This window comes from Pichia kudriavzevii, chromosome 5, assembly GCF_003054445.1.
Source record: "Pichia kudriavzevii chromosome 5, complete sequence".
NCBI lineage: Eukaryota > Fungi > Ascomycota > Pichiomycetes > Pichiales > Pichiaceae > Pichia > Pichia kudriavzevii.
In genome coordinates this window covers 845,262-865,428 of record NC_042510.1, presented here as the reverse complement: position 1 = coordinate 865,428, position 20,167 = coordinate 845,262, and the positions used below count along the sequence as shown (strand labels likewise).

At 39.5% G+C, this 20,167-nt stretch overlaps 11 protein-coding genes and 1 non-coding gene across 12 annotated transcripts; 6 read left to right on the top strand and 6 right to left on the bottom strand.

The window, feature by feature from the left end:
* Positions 1-340: 340 nt before the first annotated feature.
* C5L36_0E04110 (uncharacterized protein) lies at positions 341-2,200 on the top strand (the record flags this gene model as incomplete). Its single annotated transcript, XM_029467972.1, has 1 exon — positions 341-2,200. The coding sequence occupies one exon, from the start codon at positions 341-343 to the stop codon at positions 2,198-2,200; it is 1,860 nt and encodes a 619-aa protein (XP_029323832.1).
* Positions 2,201-2,657: 457 nt separating this feature from the next.
* On the top strand, positions 2,658-3,959 carry C5L36_0E04100 (uncharacterized protein; the record flags this gene model as incomplete). Its single annotated transcript, XM_029467971.1, has 1 exon — positions 2,658-3,959. The coding sequence occupies one exon, from the start codon at positions 2,658-2,660 to the stop codon at positions 3,957-3,959; it is 1,302 nt and encodes a 433-aa protein (XP_029323831.1).
* Positions 3,960-4,480: 521 nt separating this feature from the next.
* Positions 4,481-6,079, top strand: C5L36_0E04090 (uncharacterized protein; the record flags this gene model as incomplete). Its single annotated transcript, XM_029467970.1, has 1 exon — positions 4,481-6,079. One exon carries the CDS (start codon positions 4,481-4,483, stop codon positions 6,077-6,079), a length of 1,599 nt encoding a protein of 532 aa, XP_029323830.1.
* Positions 6,080-6,325: 246 nt separating this feature from the next.
* C5L36_0E04080 (uncharacterized protein) lies at positions 6,326-8,995 on the bottom strand (the record flags this gene model as incomplete). The annotated part of the gene is made up of 1 exon (XM_029467969.1): positions 6,326-8,995. One exon carries the CDS (start codon positions 8,993-8,995, stop codon positions 6,326-6,328), a length of 2,670 nt encoding a protein of 889 aa, XP_029323829.1.
* A 249-nt stretch (positions 8,996-9,244) lies between these two features.
* On the top strand, positions 9,245-9,997 carry C5L36_0E04070 (uncharacterized protein; the record flags this gene model as incomplete). The annotated part of the gene is made up of 1 exon (XM_029467968.1): positions 9,245-9,997. One exon carries the CDS (start codon positions 9,245-9,247, stop codon positions 9,995-9,997), a length of 753 nt encoding a protein of 250 aa, XP_029323828.1.
* A 95-nt stretch (positions 9,998-10,092) lies between these two features.
* Positions 10,093-11,607, bottom strand: C5L36_0E04060 (uncharacterized protein; the record flags this gene model as incomplete). The annotated part of the gene is made up of 1 exon (XM_029467967.1): positions 10,093-11,607. The coding sequence occupies one exon, from the start codon at positions 11,605-11,607 to the stop codon at positions 10,093-10,095; it is 1,515 nt and encodes a 504-aa protein (XP_029323827.1).
* Positions 11,608-12,775: 1,168 nt separating this feature from the next.
* On the top strand, positions 12,776-12,849 carry C5L36_0Etrna6N. The gene has a single exon. It is a non-coding gene; the product is annotated as a tRNA-Asn (tRNA).
* A 153-nt stretch (positions 12,850-13,002) lies between these two features.
* Positions 13,003-14,673, bottom strand: C5L36_0E04050 (uncharacterized protein; the record flags this gene model as incomplete). Its single annotated transcript, XM_029467966.1, has 1 exon — positions 13,003-14,673. One exon carries the CDS (start codon positions 14,671-14,673, stop codon positions 13,003-13,005), a length of 1,671 nt encoding a protein of 556 aa, XP_029323826.1.
* A 469-nt stretch (positions 14,674-15,142) lies between these two features.
* On the bottom strand, positions 15,143-15,475 carry C5L36_0E04045 (uncharacterized protein; the record flags this gene model as incomplete). Its single annotated transcript, XM_029467965.1, has 1 exon — positions 15,143-15,475. One exon carries the CDS (start codon positions 15,473-15,475, stop codon positions 15,143-15,145), a length of 333 nt encoding a protein of 110 aa, XP_029323825.1.
* A 389-nt stretch (positions 15,476-15,864) lies between these two features.
* Positions 15,865-17,367, bottom strand: C5L36_0E04040 (uncharacterized protein; the record flags this gene model as incomplete). Its single annotated transcript, XM_029467964.1, has 1 exon — positions 15,865-17,367. One exon carries the CDS (start codon positions 17,365-17,367, stop codon positions 15,865-15,867), a length of 1,503 nt encoding a protein of 500 aa, XP_029323824.1.
* Positions 17,368-17,669: 302 nt separating this feature from the next.
* On the top strand, positions 17,670-18,527 carry C5L36_0E04030 (uncharacterized protein; the record flags this gene model as incomplete). The annotated part of the gene is made up of 1 exon (XM_029467963.1): positions 17,670-18,527. The coding sequence occupies one exon, from the start codon at positions 17,670-17,672 to the stop codon at positions 18,525-18,527; it is 858 nt and encodes a 285-aa protein (XP_029323823.1).
* A 159-nt stretch (positions 18,528-18,686) lies between these two features.
* Positions 18,687-20,129, bottom strand: C5L36_0E04020 (uncharacterized protein; the record flags this gene model as incomplete). The annotated part of the gene is made up of 1 exon (XM_029467962.1): positions 18,687-20,129. One exon carries the CDS (start codon positions 20,127-20,129, stop codon positions 18,687-18,689), a length of 1,443 nt encoding a protein of 480 aa, XP_029323822.1.
* Between the last annotated feature and the right edge of the window lie 38 nt (positions 20,130-20,167).

The window sequence follows — 20,167 nt, the reverse complement described above, 5'->3', positions numbered from 1 at the left end:
TTTTTCTTTTTTTCTTTTTTTTTTAATTATGTGGAGGCTTCGTTGAGAAAACCCAAAAAAAAAAAAAAGAAAAAAAAAAAACGCGAAACTGTCTAGCAGTGCAAAGTAAATAACAAAGTGACGGACTTACGCGCCACGTATACGGTTTGAATGCTCAGCATAGGCCAATATTTAACTTTAAATTCCCGCGCGTATATATAAGGCGAGCTTCCCCCAAACGAAATTTCGCTGGCCGCGTCGCAAGTTGCATTTTTTTTTTTTTTTCTAATAGGTTACTATTCTCTTGAGGCTCAGCTATATCTGGAAAGACACCTTTTTAGAAATCTACAGACAAGACAGGATGCAAGTTGCCTCTGAGAAACATACTCTCACCGAAGAGGACAGAGAGCAAGGTCTGCTCAAGAAACAAAAGATTGAGGAGGATCAACCGCAGCAGGCTACACAGGTGGCGCAAGTTGACCGAAAGGATCAGCAGGACAAGCAGGGACAAAAGGAGTCGGAGACGCAAGAGCCAAAGACGCAAGAGTCAAACACTACCAGTGGTCCGCCGCTTAATCCCGATGGCACACCAATGGTTCCTGCGCCCAAGCCTCCTCAAGAGCCCGACATGGATAACTTGCCTGCGAATCCGATGCCTCCCCACCAGAAGAAGTATGCCCTTAATTCCATAAAGGCAATACGGAGACTGAAAGATGCAGGACCTTTCCTCCTACCGGTGGATATTGTAAAACTAAACATTCCTTTCTATTATAATTATATTCCGAGACCGATGGACTTGTCAACAATTGAAAAGAAAATCACCGTTAATGCATACGAGACTCCTCAACAAATGATTGACGATTTCAATTTAATGGTGAACAATTGTTTCAAATTCAATGGTAAGGATGCAATCATTTCACAAATGGTTAGAAACATCCAAGCCAGTTTTGAGAAACATATGCTAAATATGCCATCAAAGGATCAACCAAATAGACCTAAAACAGGTGGTAAATCAATGACTCGTAAGGCCAACAATGATAATAGTGTACCGAAAATTAGAAGGGATCATACATCTGTTTTGGATAGTGGAAGACCAAAGAGGGAAATCCATCCTCCTAAACCTAAAGATATGCCATATGATATTCGACCAAGAAAGAAGAAGTATCAACCTGAATTGAGATACTGTCAACAAATCTTGAAGGATTTCCATTCAAAGAAGCATGAAGGTATAGTTTGGCCCTTTTTAGATCCCGTTGATCCTGTTGCTATGGATTGTCCTAATTATTTTGATATAATTAAAAATCCAATGGATTTATCTACCATTCAAAACAAATTAACTAATGGTGAATATGAGACTGCAAATGATTTCGAAAAAGATATAAGATTAATGTTTACCAATTGTTATACTTTTAATCCTGAAGGCACACCTGTCAATATGATGGGACATCGTTTAGAGGCTGTATTCAATGAGAAATGGGCCAAGAGGCCTCAAACCCCTGTTTCCCCCTCTGGTTCTGATGATGAGAGTGAAGAAGAATTTGATGACAATGAAGAGTTCAATATTGATATCAATTCTATTACGGATCCAACAATAGAATTCCTATTGGCAAATATCGATAGAATGACACAAGATTTAAAGAGAATGCGTCAAGAGAAGTATGACCAACTAAAGAAGGATTGGTTAAAGAAGCGCCAACAAAAACGTGGTAAAAAGGGTAGAAAGTATTCAACCAATTCAAAGGGTGCAAATAAATCATTTTCAAAGAAGAAGGATGTTAATATGGAAAATGATGAAGTAGATGATGCTAATATTGGTTCCAGTAATTCCTCATTCTATCCGAAGCACGTGACCTATGAGATGAAGAAGGAAATATCGGAAGCTATGCAACATGTTAATGAAAAGATGTTGAAGAATGTCATTACTATCATCCGAGAGGGTGTACCGGATCTCCAAGATGACGATGAGATTGAGCTCGATATGGATATCTTAGACAATGCTACACTACTAAGACTGTACAGATATCTCGTTGGTGGTAAAAATGGTAAGAAGCAACAAAAGAAGAGCAGTGAGAATTCAGAGGAGGAAAAGATTGAACTTTTAAAGCAGAAGCTAGCCCAGTTTGAAAGCAATGGTAACAATGGTGGGATCAATGGAGCCAATAACGACGATAGTAGCAGTAGTGACGATGACAGTGACGATGAGAGTTCTGAAGAAGAATAAGGGAGAAGATAATAGAACAAATTTTGGATAGGACAAACACAGGAAAAAAAAAATCTCTAGAGTACGCCTCCATGTTCCTTGTAATAGTATACCATGATCATAATGATGTAATTGAGTTGTATAAAATGTTAAATATATGTATATTAGTAAATTGAAAAAAAAAACAAAAGAACTTGATAATAGAGGCACTTTAAGAGGGAAAAAGAAGCAAAAAAAGAAATTGGGCTTTTGAGAGGTGGAAAACGGGTAGTTGGCTCGACAAAACGGAGATGAAGTTCCAAATGAGAAGCAAAGGGAAAGAAATGCAGAGAAGAAAAGAAGGAGAAGGAAAAAACTCGAAAAAAAAAAAGGCCTGTGGAAAGTGAGGGAAAAAAAAAGCCAAAAGGCTAAGTCCGTGTTTGTAGGGTAAGGAGAGGAGTAGTACAAGAAACGTATAAATCCAGGCAATAGAGACACCATGACGGCCACAAACATCAAGCTGTCGACCGAGATTGATGAGATGCAAATACCTGTTCCAGTTTCGTCGATGAAGCATTTCAGGCAAGCACAGTTAACAAGATTCCAGCATTTACCGAGGAATTCGTCACCACTAGCCACATTTCAGAATTCATATTCATTTGACGGCCAGCCAATGGACGAGTCACGATCCACGTCGGAGGAAACTGGTGCCTCCACCCTAGAGGAGGACGATGGAAGGGTGGTTGACAAGAGTGAGCATGAGAAAGCTGAGGGAAATGGTGTATTAGTTGATATGATTCCACTATTTGTCCATGGAGAACACGTACTGATTTTCAATAGTCGGCACATGAAGGAGTTGACCATCAGGCATGGGATCACTGGGCAGTTGGCAGGCACTTTGCCCTTGGCGCCGCAACAGAATGCGTTATTGGGGTTCCCCTGGAGGCTTACTATCTACGAGGTGATGTGGTTACTGGAGAACAAGCACTGCGTATTGATTGACTCTGAAGATACGATTGAGAATGTGTTTGTTGGTCAATGGTTGGGCGATGCGACGCTACAGGAGAAACTGAGTTCACACTTGCAGGTTAAGTTGGACAAATGGAGAGAGGAGAAACAAAAGGAGATTGAGGAACAAATGAAGAAGTTGAACATCATCAAGAAAGACCACCGGGCCATGAAGCCTTTAGACAATGCGATGTTGGCAAGCAGTGCAAGTATGCCTGATCTGCAGCAAGTCCTTAATGATGATCAACGAAAGAGGGATGAGCTGGCAGAGAGGAAGAGGAAAGATAGGGAAATGCATGACAAGAGTAAACGCAACAATATTGTCTTTATGGAGACGCCAAACGATGACCTCAAGTTTATGGAGGTGCATATCAAGGACAAATCTGCTTGTTTGCTACAGAAAATGATCGACAACGAAGTTGAAGATGTGAATCAAATATGGCGGAACTATCAAATTTACAAGTACCTCAAAGACAACTTGGGTTACTACCTTCTCCCCGGCATGAGGTTTGGTGGCACCTTTGTATCGTATCCTGGAGATCCACTGCGATACCACGCACATCAAATTGTGGATACCAAACATTACTACAATGACGACATTGGCCTATTCAGAATGTCCAATAGGGGCCGGCTAGCGACAGGAGTACGTAAAGTCTGGGTGGTTGGAGGAGATCGCAATGTCGATCCCGCTCAAAATTCCAAAATCAACATCACCGATACCATCATACATGGTGAAGTGCCGTTTACAGACTCTGATATGGTATGTTTCAGTATCGAATGGGCTGGATTCTGAAAACGAAAAGGGTAGAAGTAATAAACTCAGTTTCATACATGAAATCAAAAATCAAAAAACAAAAAAAAAAAAACTAGAAAAAAATTAATGATAAGAGATGAAAAAAAACCACCATCCCCCACATAGAGACATTTATAGATGATAGGCAAAGTATACTATACGTAACATACATGCCACTTTTACACAGTTTTATAATTACAAAATGCATTTCCTTTACAAAAGTTGCTATGTTTTCTCTTTTTTTTTTTTTCTCCACCAGGGTGAAAATTTAGGCTTAAAAAAAAAAAAAACGGTAATTTCAGCTGCGAGAAAAAAAGGAATAAAAATCGGCTCGTTTTTGTTTTTTTTTTTTTTTTTTTCTAAGGAGCAGAGAAGAGATTAGCCGATTTGAGAAATTTCATATTGGAAGGTACTTGTGTTGAGCTGTTTTCTTGTTTCCTTGGAGAATCTCGTATCTGCCTCAAGAAAGATCACAAGGGAAGACTGGTCTTCGACTCATATACTTTGAGAAGTATCTGACAATGGACAGCGGTGTTCTAAAGAACAGAAATGAGAAGTCAACTCCTATTTCGAGGGATAATAACGCTTCTACTGAGAGTACACACGAAATCAAACCAGATGATGTTATAATCAAGTCAAATCCCGATGTCGAAAGACTAGAAATGATGGAAAAGTTGGTTTTGACCAAGATAGACAAGCTACTGGGCAAATTTGAATTGAAGCTATCGAACATGGAGAAGTATCTTGAACAGTCGGCCGTGGATGTTGAAAATACTGCCAGCACAATACTATCGTACACGCCTTCGTATTCCAACTTGGTCAGTACCTTGAAATCCATTAAAGGCTACCTTCAAAAGAACCAGCAGCATAGCTTGCATCCGTTGACGAAAATAATAGACGATTATTATGAACAAGAGAAACAGCCAAAGGGTGAGGACAAGAAACATTCCCTTGATGAGAAAGCTCATAGTACCCTGGCAAACAGCACCCAAACTTTCCAGGAATATAAACAACAGCTGTTCTATGCCATTCAAGTCTTGAACGCCCGTTTAACGGATTTCGAGAAACACCATAATTTACCACCGTTGAATACACATCCAAGTGAACGTTTGATTGCATTAAAGGAGACACTCTATAACTATGACGTTGCGTTGACAACCTCGAAGAAAAGACATTTGACTTTTTATGAGCTTCCATTCCAATGGAGAGAAAACAAGTACATAATTTATGGGTACAGGTTTGCCACTAGTCACTTCTCAGCAATGACATCGTGGTTACATTGGCACAATGAAACCGTAAATATCTGGACTCATTTGTTAGGTTCTGCTTACATGGTCTACCTCGGTTTGGTCCACTTCCCCCAATCTGAGCATTTCCAAACTTATGCAGCAAGTTTGAGTGATAAGGCGGTCATGTATCTCTTCATTTCATCCTCGATTATTTGTATGATGTTTTCAGTTTTCTGGCATTCTTATGCTAATATTGGATTCGTGACAACGCGGTCCAAGTTTGCATGTTTCGATTATAGTGGTATTGTTATATTGATATCTTCCTCAATTATTTCAACTGAACATATCTCCTTAAAGGGCCACTTAAAATTGAAACTGCTATTTATGGGATTCTCATCGATAGCTGGTATAGTTGGAATCATAATGGCTTGGCACCCTTATTTTGATCGGCCAGAATCAAGAATATTGAGAATCTTGTTCTTCATCTCATTGTCGTTCTTGGGTGTTGTTGCATTTTCATGTTCTTGCTTTTTTCATTCTATCCAGTATTGCTTGAATTTGTTCTTTCCTTTGCTATTTTCATTTGTTTGGTACCTTTCAGGTGTTGTATTCTATGGCTCTTTCTTTCCCGAATGTTGCAGGACCGATGTTGAAGTTGATAACTTTGAAATTTCGGATGAAACAATCATGCAGTTGGACAGAGAGGGGAAATTCTTGGAATACTTGCATAAACAGCCTGTCAAGACTTGTAATCATGGAATCACTTCACTATGGTGGATCGACTGGATCGGTAATTCTCATAACTTATGGCACCTCTTTGTGATTGGTGGCGTATTAGGACATTATAAGGCTCTGCTGGATATGTTTAAGTACGGTTACGAACATCAATAATCATATTAACGAAGCATCGAAATATCCCTCGCATACATATTTCTTTTACAATTATTCTCTAAACTTAGTTTCTAGTTTGTCTTTTTCCTTGCAGACATGTATATATAGATTTTTAGGAAACATGGTTATTTTTTGGTTTGGATATTTTAGAAAGCAGCTATGTTCCAATATAAAATAATGGATATAAAAGGCATAAAAGTTGAGATGATTAACTATTCATTTCCTTTATGGTGCCATAATTGTTAATCACTCTTGTATCACTTCAATCGGTGAAGTCGATGCATTTGCCGAATATCTTGATTCAAATGAGCTGTAGTTTTTCTGTGGTTTACCTGTAACCTTCTTCAATGAACTGCCTTGTCCGATACCGTTGTTATCATGCTCATTGATATTATTTCCACCCACATTTTCACTTAACAGTGGTAATCTTTCATTCACATTAGCAATATGAGAGCTGTTTGCCGCAACATTCTCTGATTCTTCTTCATCAGCTGTTCTCATTGAGTTACTACCTAAAGTTATAAGCAAACAACATCCAAATCCAAAAATCACACAGACCACTCCAATTAAAATACCTACAATAACTGCCAGGAATGGAAGATGTAAATACAATTTACCGGGATTTTTGTTTAGCCATCTTGGGCTCAACGGTCTATCAAGAATGAGAATACCTGATTTCAGTTCTGACACATTTATAGTTAAGCCTTTCCTTAGTATTCTAACTTCATTATTCGCACCTTCAGTTATGCTTAACATTATGCCACCAGAAGAGAGTTGTCTGCATGTTAAATGGTGACCTTCGAGAATTGTTGGAATCATTGTGGTAGAATTACTATCTAATGGTTGGTTGGAGTGACAATTGAGAATCATATCCATGGCTCCGGGCGGTAATATGTGCAGCTTCACAAACTTATCCAAATAATCGTAATCCCCAACCATCTCGGTGATGTTTTCTTGTAGTAAGGATTTGTCAGGTGGCAACAGAATGGAATAATCGGGAAGAGCAAGATACCCCGTTAAGTTTGTCTTTTCTAAAATCTTCTCAAAGATATCGCCACTTTGATCTTGCAATAAATCAAACACGCTAATATCCAAGGTTTTAGGTAAAGGAAGTTCATCATAGACAGGATGAATAACGCCATTTGAATACAATATTTCGTTGTCAAAAGACGTTTTAATTAAGGTCGAGTTGTTGATTTGCAATAGGCCCTTATTAATTGTGGTAATGTTAACAACATCGCCTCCATAAGTTTGAAGCAATTGTGTTCCTTCAAAATTATCATAGATTAACCCTTCAATTACTAGACCTTCAAGTATTTCTTGGAGTAATGAAGGGTTGTTTTCCATATACTCTAAAGTAACATCCAAATCTTCCCAGAGTTTAGATGCTGGGAAGAAAATGGTATGAAAACTATCACCTCTAGATAACTCTTTGAGCAGACTAAATTCCTTGAAATATGAGATCGACTTACCGTGTTTAGTAAGCTCCGATGCAATAGCAATTTGTAATTTCGCAGGAAGAGAGATATCATCTTCAAGAATATAAATGGATGTATTTCCAACCTTGTACGGCTTTGTGTTCACTATATTAACATTTGAATTCAGAACTAATGAGCCTGTATCTGTGATTCTTTGAATCTTAATTTTTTGACAAAATTCTTCTGTGAGGCAAAACTTAGAAGTTAACAATCTACTTTCACCAGGTTGTAAGCTGTCAATATTATTTCCTTCGACAAAATGATAATACATTTGGTTTTGAAGAGCTCCCATTATTTTGTAGTCAATGGAAACAAATATTGTTTGGTTTAATGACGCATCGTCGATCAAATGTGATAGTTTACGAAAATCAAGTTCATCTACAAATTCGTCATAGTCCAATCCAATCAAATATTTTCTTGATGTAAAACGGGGATAACTTTCAAAGCTTTGATCAAATTCAAAAGAATCAAAATAGTGTATGATTCCGTCAGCCAAAAGGAAATTTGAAGTGGTGGCATGGTATTTATCATTTATGATAATCTCATCCCCCAGATAAGAGGACGTGATTTTAACTTCGTTATTATTCCAATTATGAGTGACCACGGGAGCATTGTTCAGATTACCGCCAATAATACCATCTACAAGGAAATTGGAAAGAAACAGATTCTTATCATGTAACCCTCTGACATTATTCAAATACTTTATTTCAACGTGATTAAAGCTTAGTGACTTGTCCGATGGCACCAAAAATGTCATATTTGACAGCATCTCTGATCTACATGTATTTTCACTCACTATCAGACTACTAAAGGTCTTGAACCTTTCATCACCCGTATTACGATTCAATGAATTCAAAAAATAACGGCATACCGATTCTTTATCATCAATCATTAAGTCGTCTACCGACAATAAAATATTATCAAATGCTGGCATATAGACGTCATCACCTATAACATTTGCATTCTCAACCATATATGTTTCGTGATCTTCACCGTCTACAAATCTATGCTCTAATAAGATGGGTATGTTCAAATTTTCAATATACGGAGATCCTTTTCCTAGTGTATCTAAAATACAAATACCATTAATATCTTCTCTGAAAATAGTTGAGTTGATTATAAATTTATTCAACTGATTTTTGGACATCTTAGAGCCTCTAGGAATGTCATGCCTGTCAAATGCTGAATTCACAGGTGCTAAAAATGTCACGTTCGTTAATTCATTGACATAGTCAACTAAATCACTTCTTTGTAGTGTCAAAATCAAACTGGTGTATGATTCATTTGAGGATAATATGTCTATTATTGATATTGTGGGTACCTCTTCATCATTGTCTTGCGCCAAACCGTCTTGTAATGGGATGTGGAAGCCTAGTCCAAAAGAATGACCAAGCAATAAAAATGCCAAACCACAGGTTCTAATGTTTTTATGTAACATTCCTGCTTACATAAAACAACTATCCTATGTTTCTTTTTGGATATTATCAGAACAGAGAAAAGGTGTCTACTGGTCCCGGAAAGAACAATAAAACTATAATTTTTACTTCCGGACCATCCTCATAGTGTATCACGAAAAAAAAAAAACGCCATGTTTATTTTCTGATAATGAGTAGACGCTATCTAATCCTATCCACCAATACTTTTAAACTTTAAGGGGTTCAGAAGGGTAATCTGAGAGAGGGTTATAATGGAGCAGAATCAAACAGAGTCTCAGGGTATCTACAACGAAGCGGTTGAGGGATCCCAATTTCAGGAACAACCCCAACAAGACCAACCTCAACAGCAGCAAGGTATTGAAAACTCTGGTTCTCGGGGACAATTCCAAACAAACCAAGAAACAGACCAAATTGAGCAGATGAAGGAGCATATTTCCAGAATGGAGGAAGAATCAGAAAGACTGAATCAAATGCAGCAACAAATAATGCAAATGGACGATGCAATGGAAATTACTGATAATGGGGATGCACCTATGGATGGTGTTGAAGAAGACGCTAAATTTCAAAGCATACAAGAGAGAAAAGAAATTGATGGTAGATCTATTTATGTCAGCAATGTTGACTATTCAGCCACTCCAGAGGAGCTACAACAGCTATTCTCGGAATGTGGAACAATCAATAGAATTACCATCCTGACAAACAGATTGACAGGCACGCCATTGGGTTATGGATTCATTGAATTTGAAAGCGCAGAATCTATTCCCAAAGCGCTAGAAAATGACCAGACATTGTTCAAGGGTCGTCCTATCAAGGTGACTCCGAAAAGAACTAACCTTCCAGGTTTTGGCTCTAGGGGAAGAGGTAGAGGTGGCTTTGTTGGCAGAGGAAGAGGAAGAGGTGGTTTTGGTGGCAGAGGAAGAGGAAGAGGTGGACCTAGAGGCAGAGGTGGTTTCAGAGGCAGAGGAGCACCCAGAGGTGCAAGAGGCGGCTTCAATCCTTACTGATGTAAGGATCAATATTTCCAATAAACAACCTCTTCGTTTACTTTATTTATAGCTACATAAACATCAAAATAAAAATAGTACGGGTTCCAACCGAACTATAATTTAGCTCTATTTATCATTCTCTTAATAATTTCAGCTTCTCTTAATCCAGTATTCCAAGCAGCATGTGCACATCCATTACCGTCATCAATTGTTCCTTCACCAGCAAATCTTACTCTTCCTCTCCCATCAAATATCTTATTAGGATTTAAAACCTCTTCAAGAAATGGCTCATAACTATCCCCAATTGTTACACCTGTGTAACTACCCCTTGCAAAGGGATCATTCGACCACTTGGAAGTTTTCACTTCTATTGGTTGAGGAATTGAAGACTCTGGTAAACCTGCAATTCTAGCAAATACTGGCTTGAAAACCTCAAATATGATATTGGAAGACGCTTGTTCGATATATTGTGTCAACGGCGAAGATGTTAGTGCAAGTATGATGGGTTTTTGTGTTGGTTTTGCTAAATTCATAAACAGCACTGTATAATCTAAACCATTGGGAACTTCATTTTCTCTGATTGGAACGTCTTGTCTACATTTGAGAAATTTGTATGTGCATAAATCTTCCTTGTCATATCGGCATGCTTCGTAGTATTCTTCTTCAACTTTAGCCATTGAAAGTAAACGATCGTCTTCTAGATTCCAGAAGCACTTTGGAAACTCAAAGAAAACCTTACCTAAGTTGGAAAATGAAACGTTACTGATTGAATTCGTGAAAGAAGCTGGTAATGGGGGCACCCATTCAATAGAACCTTCTTCACCGCTGCTCAACTTTAAAACACTTAATGGAACAGTAACAACAATGTATTTAGACTTATAGACTTCGGTGATATTTGCATATTTAGAATAGACTTCAATTAATTGAGATTTCTCATTCCAGCTGATCTTATAAACAATCCTTTTTAATTTTATAAAAGCCGAAATGTTGTCCTTTCCTTTTGCATCTTTCAATTCTTGCAATTCGCAATTGAAAACTGTCTGATAACCATTGAGAACCATGGCATCTCGACCTTTGTGGGCATCTGCAGAAATACTTCTCCCACTTAGTATTTCCCAAGAAGAGCCGATCCACATTTCAAAATATCTGATCAATTGAGGAATATATTTCACCTGGTAGTCGGTTAACAAATAACGCTTCTCCTTGATATACCTATAGACAGCCTCTTTCACAGAGATGTCTTCATTTGGAGTCAATTTGTCATAGAGTGAAGCAAGATAAAGTTTGATTTCATTGGCAATCGGCTTCAGTTTTTCATTGTCATCAATCAATCCATTCTCGTTGAAATATGAAAATCTGCCATCATCAAAATTGAATTTAATCTTACCGCTTTCAAAATATTTCTTCAACATTGGATTATCTAGGCAATCGTGAAACCAAGATGCGCCTAAATCAGCATCTACTCCACTCTTGAGTTTCTCAGTATATAGACGGCCGCCGCATCGGTCTCTAGCTTCTAAAATAACATTGGAAATTCCACTTTTAGTTAACTCAATTGCTGTTTTCACACCGGCAATTCCAGCGCCAATAACAACAACGTCACTTACACCACGATCAATGAATGTCATTGGGTTCCAAGGATGTGCCACTCTTTGAATCCAATAATTTTAGTGGTACCTGTTCCAGGCGAGGTTGCTTAAATAAAAAATGATGCTTCTCTATTTCGACACGACCTTCCTTTTTAGGAAACCAAGGCGGCTATCTGCCTAACGAAAAAGCCAACCACTGTATAAATACTGGACAAGCGATAAGAGCAAAGCAACCCCAGGAGTCGTACCACTAGTTTAACAAGCTGATAATCGTTTCATTTCAAAGAGATTGAAGCATTTATGTTTTATGTTTTTCCAATAAAGCTGAAAAATACTCTTTTTCGGATGAAACATTAAATTACCGGCACCTTCGAAACACATTGAAAAGATACTTTTCGTAGTGGATTATTTTGAAGTTATTTATTCATTGATAAATCTAAGCATTGCAACCCTTCTTTATATATATATATATAGTTACCTGAATACTATTATAGAGAGAAGGTTTCACATTGGTACGGTAAAAACACTCTGGGGAACTAATATGTAGGTTTTATAGTCTTAGTAGGGTGATAACCACAGTAATTTGCTAAATGGTATGAATAATTAATCTACCGTATAGGTTCATATATAAGGCCTACTATGAAGGGGCATACTATGATAAATTCCGCAAGATTATGTTCTCGAAGCATTTGCGTGACAAGCTTTATTAGAACCAAACAAAATTCGGGTTCAAATAATTACCTAACTACAAGATAATTGAGTTCACAGTAAACCACCATTTGATCCACATCCCAATTGGGGAGGGCTGAAGCAGTACGCCTTTGCTAGCAAATGTTTTATCAATATAGTCTTGCCTAGATAATTAAATTTATTGGATGCTGTTTTATTGTAGAAGGCAATCCTTCAATAAAAGATTATTGTTTAAAAAATTAGATTCAATACTTTGGAAAGGTCTTGAGTGGGATGTTTATTTCTAAAAGTTAAAAACTTTATGTAAAGCCACTTTTTTTTCCTTAATAAAGTGATAATGTGGAAATTTTTCAAAGGGGTAAGAAAACAGACGATTTACTGTTGTTATTTTTTTTGATTTTTAGGAAGTTGAAATTGTAATTTTCATTCAAAGCTGTAGACAACAACTGTTTGAAGAGTATTCAAGGCCCCACATGTTTGCAAAATCAATCTCTTGAAATTTTCCGGTACTAATAAAGACTGGATGGCCAAGTTGGTTAAGGCGTGCGACTGTTAATCGCAAGATCGTGAGTTCAACCCTCACTCTGGTCGGTTTACTTTTTTTTAAGCATTTGTTTATAGGCGATTTGGTTTTCTCTATTCCATAGCTGCTCACTAATGTAATCCTTCGTCTATTATAAGTATGGTTCATAAAAGGTATAGAGTTATTACTTATAATCTCAGTTCTAGATTATATACACAAAACTACTTTTTCCAAACATCTAGACAACTTGCGAAATACTCACCCCAAACATTCGATTTCCAATTTTGTTGCAACGTTGACATCATTTGTAGTAAATGTTTCAGCTCATGCTTTGTATTTTTTTCGACTTGGACGCTTAAGAATTGGACATCATCAAGTAAAAACTTGAAGCAAGGTACAAGGTTTGAGTTTAATTCGTTATTCAAGGTTTTGATCTCCGAGAGGATTTGTTGTTTGGATTCATTAGACAAGTTTTCAACGGTTATCTGATGTGATTTGTTCTTCAACTTCATATTCTCGATTGCCAAATTTAAGGACGGCGAAGAGATGGGCTCTGATGAATTCGGATCCAAGGCTGGTAGTATAGGTTGTGTATTGATGGAATTTACCAAGGATTTCAGGCGTGACTGTTTCTTCTGAATTATATTTTGAAAATAAACAAATTGCAATTCTTTCAATTTTCTGAAATGCAACATCTGTAGCAAGTATATTACCGAGTTTTTCATTATTATCAATGGTTCTTTAATCTTGATCGAAAGGTTCGTTGATAAAATTTCGATATTCAAGAAATTCAAGTCAATTTTGTTGCCAAATTTTTCGATATTATAATTTTGGTTTTCCATTATGCTGAAAATGTTCAAAACAGCACCAAATTCAACCAAATTTACCCTCAAAGCATTTAAAGTCTTGATTAAGTTTTTCATTTTAGTTTCCAAATTCACTATTATTTTCAAGAATATCTTCAATTGATTCTCCAATTTTTGAAACACCTGAGAATTCAAACGGGTTGAGAATGTTTTCAATAAAGTCAGAGGCGGTATGGGTAAGTAGGAGAAGTAAGGAGAGGGTTTTGTGGGATTTCTAGTTGACACCAAAAGAAACGAGTTTGAGCTTAGATTAGTGAAGGGGGGAGAGTTCAAACATGAGTTCCAGTTATTGATTAGAGGGTCTAAAAACTTGACAACAATTGGAGATGTTGAGAGGGTTGGATGGTTATTGATTTTCATCAAGAAATAGTTCAACAACCTGATTCTCAATTCAATGATGGACATATCGCTCTTATAGTTGAATGGGTTCTTTAAGAACCTCGACAAGGAATGTTTTTCTGGAATGGGAGGAATGAATAGGTATGGGTAGAATTTAGATAAGTACGAACGGAGAGATCTGAAATCATTGTACCTCCTTAGTATATGAGTGTTAGCGGCCGAGTTTTCAATCTTGTAATAGATTGTCCTTGTACCCTTGTAATCCTTGAGTATTTCAAACGTTGAGATTTGGAATTGAGCATTGGTGTCACACTTGGTCATGGTGGGGACGTAGAAAGTTGGCTGTTCGGAGACAGAGTACGGGATCGAGTCGTAAGTGGTATCCATGACACTATAGTCGGCCTCATCGTCGTCAAAGTCGTTGTTTTCTTCGTTACCCTCTTGTTTGTTGTCTCTGGTGTCTTTATCTCCCCCGTTATCGTCATTCTTATGATTGTCTCGGCCACACCGCCTGTCATTGTCCTCGTTATCAGACTCAACAATATCGTCGTTATCGGAGCTCTCCGGATGAAGGCCATCGTGCGCCATGGCGTCGCTCTCCATATCCATATCGACAAATCCGTTTGAGTAGAAATGGTTAGACCCGACAAACGGGTTGTTATCGTCAGAGAAGTCGTGGTAGTCCATCGGTGTCGCTGCACAAACTGCTCTTCCCAGTGTCGGCGCCTGTCAATGGTGCAAACTAAGCTATTGGGCAACAGTGGACACTGGTAACTGGTGTATCTGTATATCTACAGGGGCTGGTTTCCTTGGCGTGTACTTACCACGGCGTCAATGTCTCTTTTGCCAATAGAGTGTCCTGGTAGATGCGACAGGAAAAAATGATGCAGTGGCGAGGCAAAATTACATTGTATGGAACAGCACTACAAGAAGAGCACTACAACAACAACAACAACAGCAACAGCACTACAACAAGATAGAAAATGTAGTGTACTGTTTGTATCTCTTATTGGACTATACTGAGGGGTATATATGTATATGAAGTAAGTATAAGAGTAGAGTCGGAGTAACCAAAGTGCTGCTGTGGTCGTGTCCGTGTCCGTGTCCGTGCCACTGCCACTGCAACCATGGACCTAACAATATAGTGTTGGTGCCGTTACAGCGGTTTCGGAGACGAGACACGGAGTCCTGTATGTGGGTTGACAATGTCCAAGACCTTCTTTGGTCTGGGCGTGTGGACTGCCGACCTGGCCACACTGGCGGCAACAGTAGTGTTTGCACTCAAGCATCCATCCCTCGTAGCAGCTACTGCAGAAGTGGTGGTTGTACTAGTAGCCGTGGCCGTTGCTGTGGCCGTTGTTGTCCCTGACGATGCAGACAACAAAGGCGCCGAGCCCGGCTCCAAGACGTTCAAAGCGTCCAGCACGAGCGGACAGAAGAGCATGTCGTCCTGCCATCCAAAGGCCTTGGTACCAAGTATCCGTTGCATTGTACTGTCTGTGATGTTTTTGAGTAGACGAAGGGGAGGGGGTACGGCAGTGTAGCACTTTCAACAGGTTGGTGTCTTCCTTCATCTGTAAATTAATCGAAACAATGCATGATGTGCATTGCCCACTCGGTTCTCACAATTAAAGGGGGGCGGGGGGAAGAAGCCGCCCTGTCCCGTATTGAATTTTTCCATTCTTTAATTCGCATGCACAACAGAGAAGGAACAATTCTCAAACACAACGCCGCAGCGTGTTGCGGCGCCACGAGTCGCAGTGTTGTAAGTGGGTGTAGTGAGGTCCATAATTGGGAATACAAGTGTTGTTGCTATTGCTATCATTATTCCTACCGTTATTGCTATTGCTATTGCTATCATTATTCCTACCGTTATTGTCACTCTAGACTCCCTCTTTCTCTGATGAACTGCACAACCTGCTTGGCAAACTCGTCCGGATTGTCCACATAGAGATGGTGCCCCCCATTACGTACAACCCTATATTTGGCTTGCCCACCATACGTGTTAATGTCCTGTGCCAATTTGTACCCGGCCATCTTGTCCATCCAGTCCTCCTCACCATAGAGGAGTAGCACAGGCACCCGTATCTGTGACGGTAGCCGTTCACAGAGTGGAAGCCGTGCCAAGGACCCTGGCGCCAAGAGACTTCCAAGTGCATACTCCCCGGCCCCTCTGCTGAGGAACAAAGACGTGGTGTAGTTGCACAGGTCAAACAGCTCCGGTTCACTGTGCACCCTCTGGAACCGGTTGTACACCCAAATGGCCACCACCGAACCGCTCAACGGCCCAAAGAGACGAACAATGTCCATGGGAGTATAATGCCTCTCCCAGAACCTTGTCAAGATCTTGCCAGGGACTACCCGGGTCTTGAGCTGCCTCATAACCTGCTCCACCCGTGTCCGTCGCATTTCCGTGTCATCTACAGCGTCCCCATCGTGTGTAATCACCGACATTAGAGATACCCCGTCATCATCTTCAATCTTATCCTCACCGTCTCCGTCATCTTCATCATCATAATCTTCGAAACCCCATTCTTGTTCGTGTAGGTGGTCGGTGAGCTCCTTGCTCAAATCAACTCCTTGTTCCTTCGCTATCCGGTAATCCTTATCGACATTATACTCAAAGGGGTCACAATCATCACTGTCGTCACTGTCTTCTCCACCGTAGCCACATTTGTACTTGCGAAACAGCGACGCCTCACTGTCCTCAACACCAACAGGGGACACTAAAATCAGCTTCTCTACCACTTCACGTCCAAACTTCAAGTAATACGCAGACATGAGGTACCCGCCAAGCGAATGCGCTATAACGACACATTTGGTCACCCCTCTCTTGCGTCTCCACTCCTCAAAGGAGTCTACAAAGAACGATTCGGCCCTCAACACCCTGTCCATGTCGTTGCGGCAGTCCTCAATGGGGAAGGCAGGACGCCCTGAACAACCAAACCCAAGCATGTCTACCAAATGAAGCGAAGACCCTCCTATACTGCTGAGCGCCTCGATGTTCTTATAGAAGAAACCCAACGCTGCCCCGTAGCCGTGAACTAATACAATGTCCAACTTGTCTCCATCGCATGAAACTTCCGTATTTCTAATACACACCTCGTGAATATACGACCCGCTGACTTCAACATCCAACACCTCCACTTCCCTGCCATACACATGCTGCCCCTCTCCTTGGAAAAGGGGGAGATGGTTAAGGAGTTTCCTCTCATACTCCTTTCTTTGGTCTCGGAATGACGACAAATAAACCCTCAAACTATCCCAAATAGTGAACGAATGCCCCCCATACGCTTCTCCAATCTCGTCAGCAAGCGTCTGCTGCTTCCGTCCTCCACGGTTATCTTCCTCAGCGGTTTCCCTATTCTGTACCTTGCTCATGTCCTCTCTGGCTTATGCTTAGAGCATTAAACATGGAGACAATTAGTGCTTCAATTCCTCCCATTTTTATTTTTTTTTCTCTCTGAAATAATATTTCACTTTTTCTTCTCATCTTGGAATTGTTCAAATTTCTTTATTAAATTACAGTTTCTATTTCTAGCGTTACCTCAAGCCTCCATCTATTGTACTTTTTCCCCTTCCTCCCATTTTTTTCTTCCGCCTCCAACAGTACTTTCGTTTATCCTTTACAATACTGTTCTCTCTATAGATTCCGATCTCCACAGTGTACCTCAGATCTCACGATGAACTCGGAAAACCCGTTTGAAGTCCCGGAAAACCCATTTTCCGATCCCTATGTTCCCGTTGGTTCGGGGAACAATGCGTCCTTTATGTCTGAATGTCAACGAATCAAGAGAGAAATCGAAACTTACAAGTCCAATACCGAAAGACTCAGACACCTCCAGCACCAACAGATGACCTCGGTGTCCGAGTCCGAGAAACAGCAGATTTTGCAATCCATTGATAGCTTGACAATGTCAATGAAGTCATCCCAATTAGATATTAAACAGTCGATTGAAGACTTGAAACTACAGGTTGATAGGTCGGATCCAGATATGGTCAACCAATTGAACAATTTGAACAGGCTATTCAGAAGCGGATTGAAAGATATGATCATGGAGGAAGACCATTTCAGAGAGGCAGTCACCCATCAAGCCGTTGAACAATATCAAATAATCAATCCTCAAGCCTCGTACAATGAGGCCCAACAGTTTGTTCTCCAGAATGGTCCCGACGATGTGTTTGCCACTTCGTTGGAAATGCAAAACAAAACAGCAGAAGCAAGACAAGTCTATGAGAACGTCAAGTATAGACATGACGAACTAGTGAAGATTCAAGAAATGGCTGCTTCCTTGAACCAAATGTTCAACGATTTACAGGATATCGTACTAGAACAAGACGAAATCCTCAATTCCGCCAACTACCAAGTTAACTCTGCCCAGCAAGAGCTGGAAAAAGGTGACGCTAATGTCGTGAAGGCAGTCAACCTGTCAAAGAGAAATAGAAAATGTAAATGGATCATTCTCGTCTTATGTATAATATTGGCTGCCATTATTGCAGGTGTCGTTGCAGGTGTTGTCAAGCATTTCCAGAACAAGTAACTCGAGACAAGCTTGGTATGCTTATTTTTTTTTTCAATTTTATTGTATATTCCTTTTCTAAAATTCTCTACACAAATTAACATATACATATACACAGACAGGTTCTTCTTGATTCGACTTCAAAGCAGTGTACATATCACATTGTCAAAAAGGTTATCCCTATTTGAAGGCCTTCTTGACTATTTCCTCAATTTCATCCCAATCGTCGTTTGGCAATTTCTTCATTTCAATACCACCAAAATATTTGGAAATCGATTGGAGGCACTCATACGATTTCTTGCTGTCGATAAATGAGATAGAAACACCTCTTCTACCGAATCTACCGGTTCTACCAATTCTGTGCAAATAGGTAGATGGATCAGGCCTATCATTCTTATCAAATGGCATGTCGTAATTGACAACCATCGTAACGGAGGGTATATCAATACCTCTGGCAAGAACATTGGTGGTGATTAAAACTTTTGAACGGCCCTCTCTAAAATCATCAATTAATCTATCTCTTTCTGACGACTCTAGCGATCCATGTAGAACAGAGACTGCATGGCCTTCTTGTTTCATTCTCATGTATAGTTTATCAGCTGTATCTTTACGTTGGACAAAAATGATAGAGGATGCAATTGTCATCAAACCGTAAAACTCACATAAATTCTTGAACTTTTCATTTTCATCCGCACAGTCCATGTACAATTGGGTAATAGCATCAACGTTTAGTTCCTCATGTTTCAACTCCAAAGAGTTAGCATTTGGAACAAACTTCTCAGCATATCTTCTGACTTCATCTGGGAAAGTTGCAGAAAACAACACTAATTGTGTGGTCTTTGGCAAAAATTTCTTGATTCTTGAACACTGGTCACCTAAACCTTGCTGATCTAACATGTTATCTGCTTCATCCAAAACAAATACTTTAACACTTCCAACAGAAACTCTTTTCTTTCTAATCATATCCAATAAGAAACCCGGTGTTGCCACAAGAATGTGTCCGTCAATCTTTGAATCTCTCTCTAGAGACCCTGGAACTAATAGCTGTGTTTTGATGTTTGTGAATTTACCCATTTCTTGAACGACATCTAATGTTTGTCTTGCTAATTCTCTAGCTGGTGACAAACAAATAGCTTGAACGTTTGGATTGCCTTCATCAACTCTCGATAACATTGTCAATGCAAAAGCTGCTGTTTTACCAGTACCCGACTGCGATTGTCCAATCATGTTTCTGGCAGGATTGGATAATAGCAATGGTAATGCCTTTTCTTGAATCTTGGAAGGTTTAGAAAACTTCATGGCATATAAACCTTTAAGTAGTTCTGGCTTCAAACCAAGCTCTTCAAACGATTTGACACTATAGAGTGGAGAGTTTGGATCTGCTTGAAGATCCGCCAATTTCACCTTGACTTCATAGGTGGATTTAACCAGGTTCCCCTCTGGTAAAGGTTCCTTTGGATCTGCATCCTTGACCTCCTTGGTCGAGTTCTCATTAGTTTCCACCTTCTTGACATCCGTCGCTTCATCAACTTTTGGAACAGTCTTCTCCTCTTTAGCCTTGGACTCTGCTAAATTTAGCGAGGCCATAAGGTCTGCAGCATCTTGCTTTTTGATATCGGACATAGCTACTGATTCTTAGAAATGTTTTTGTTTGTGGTGGG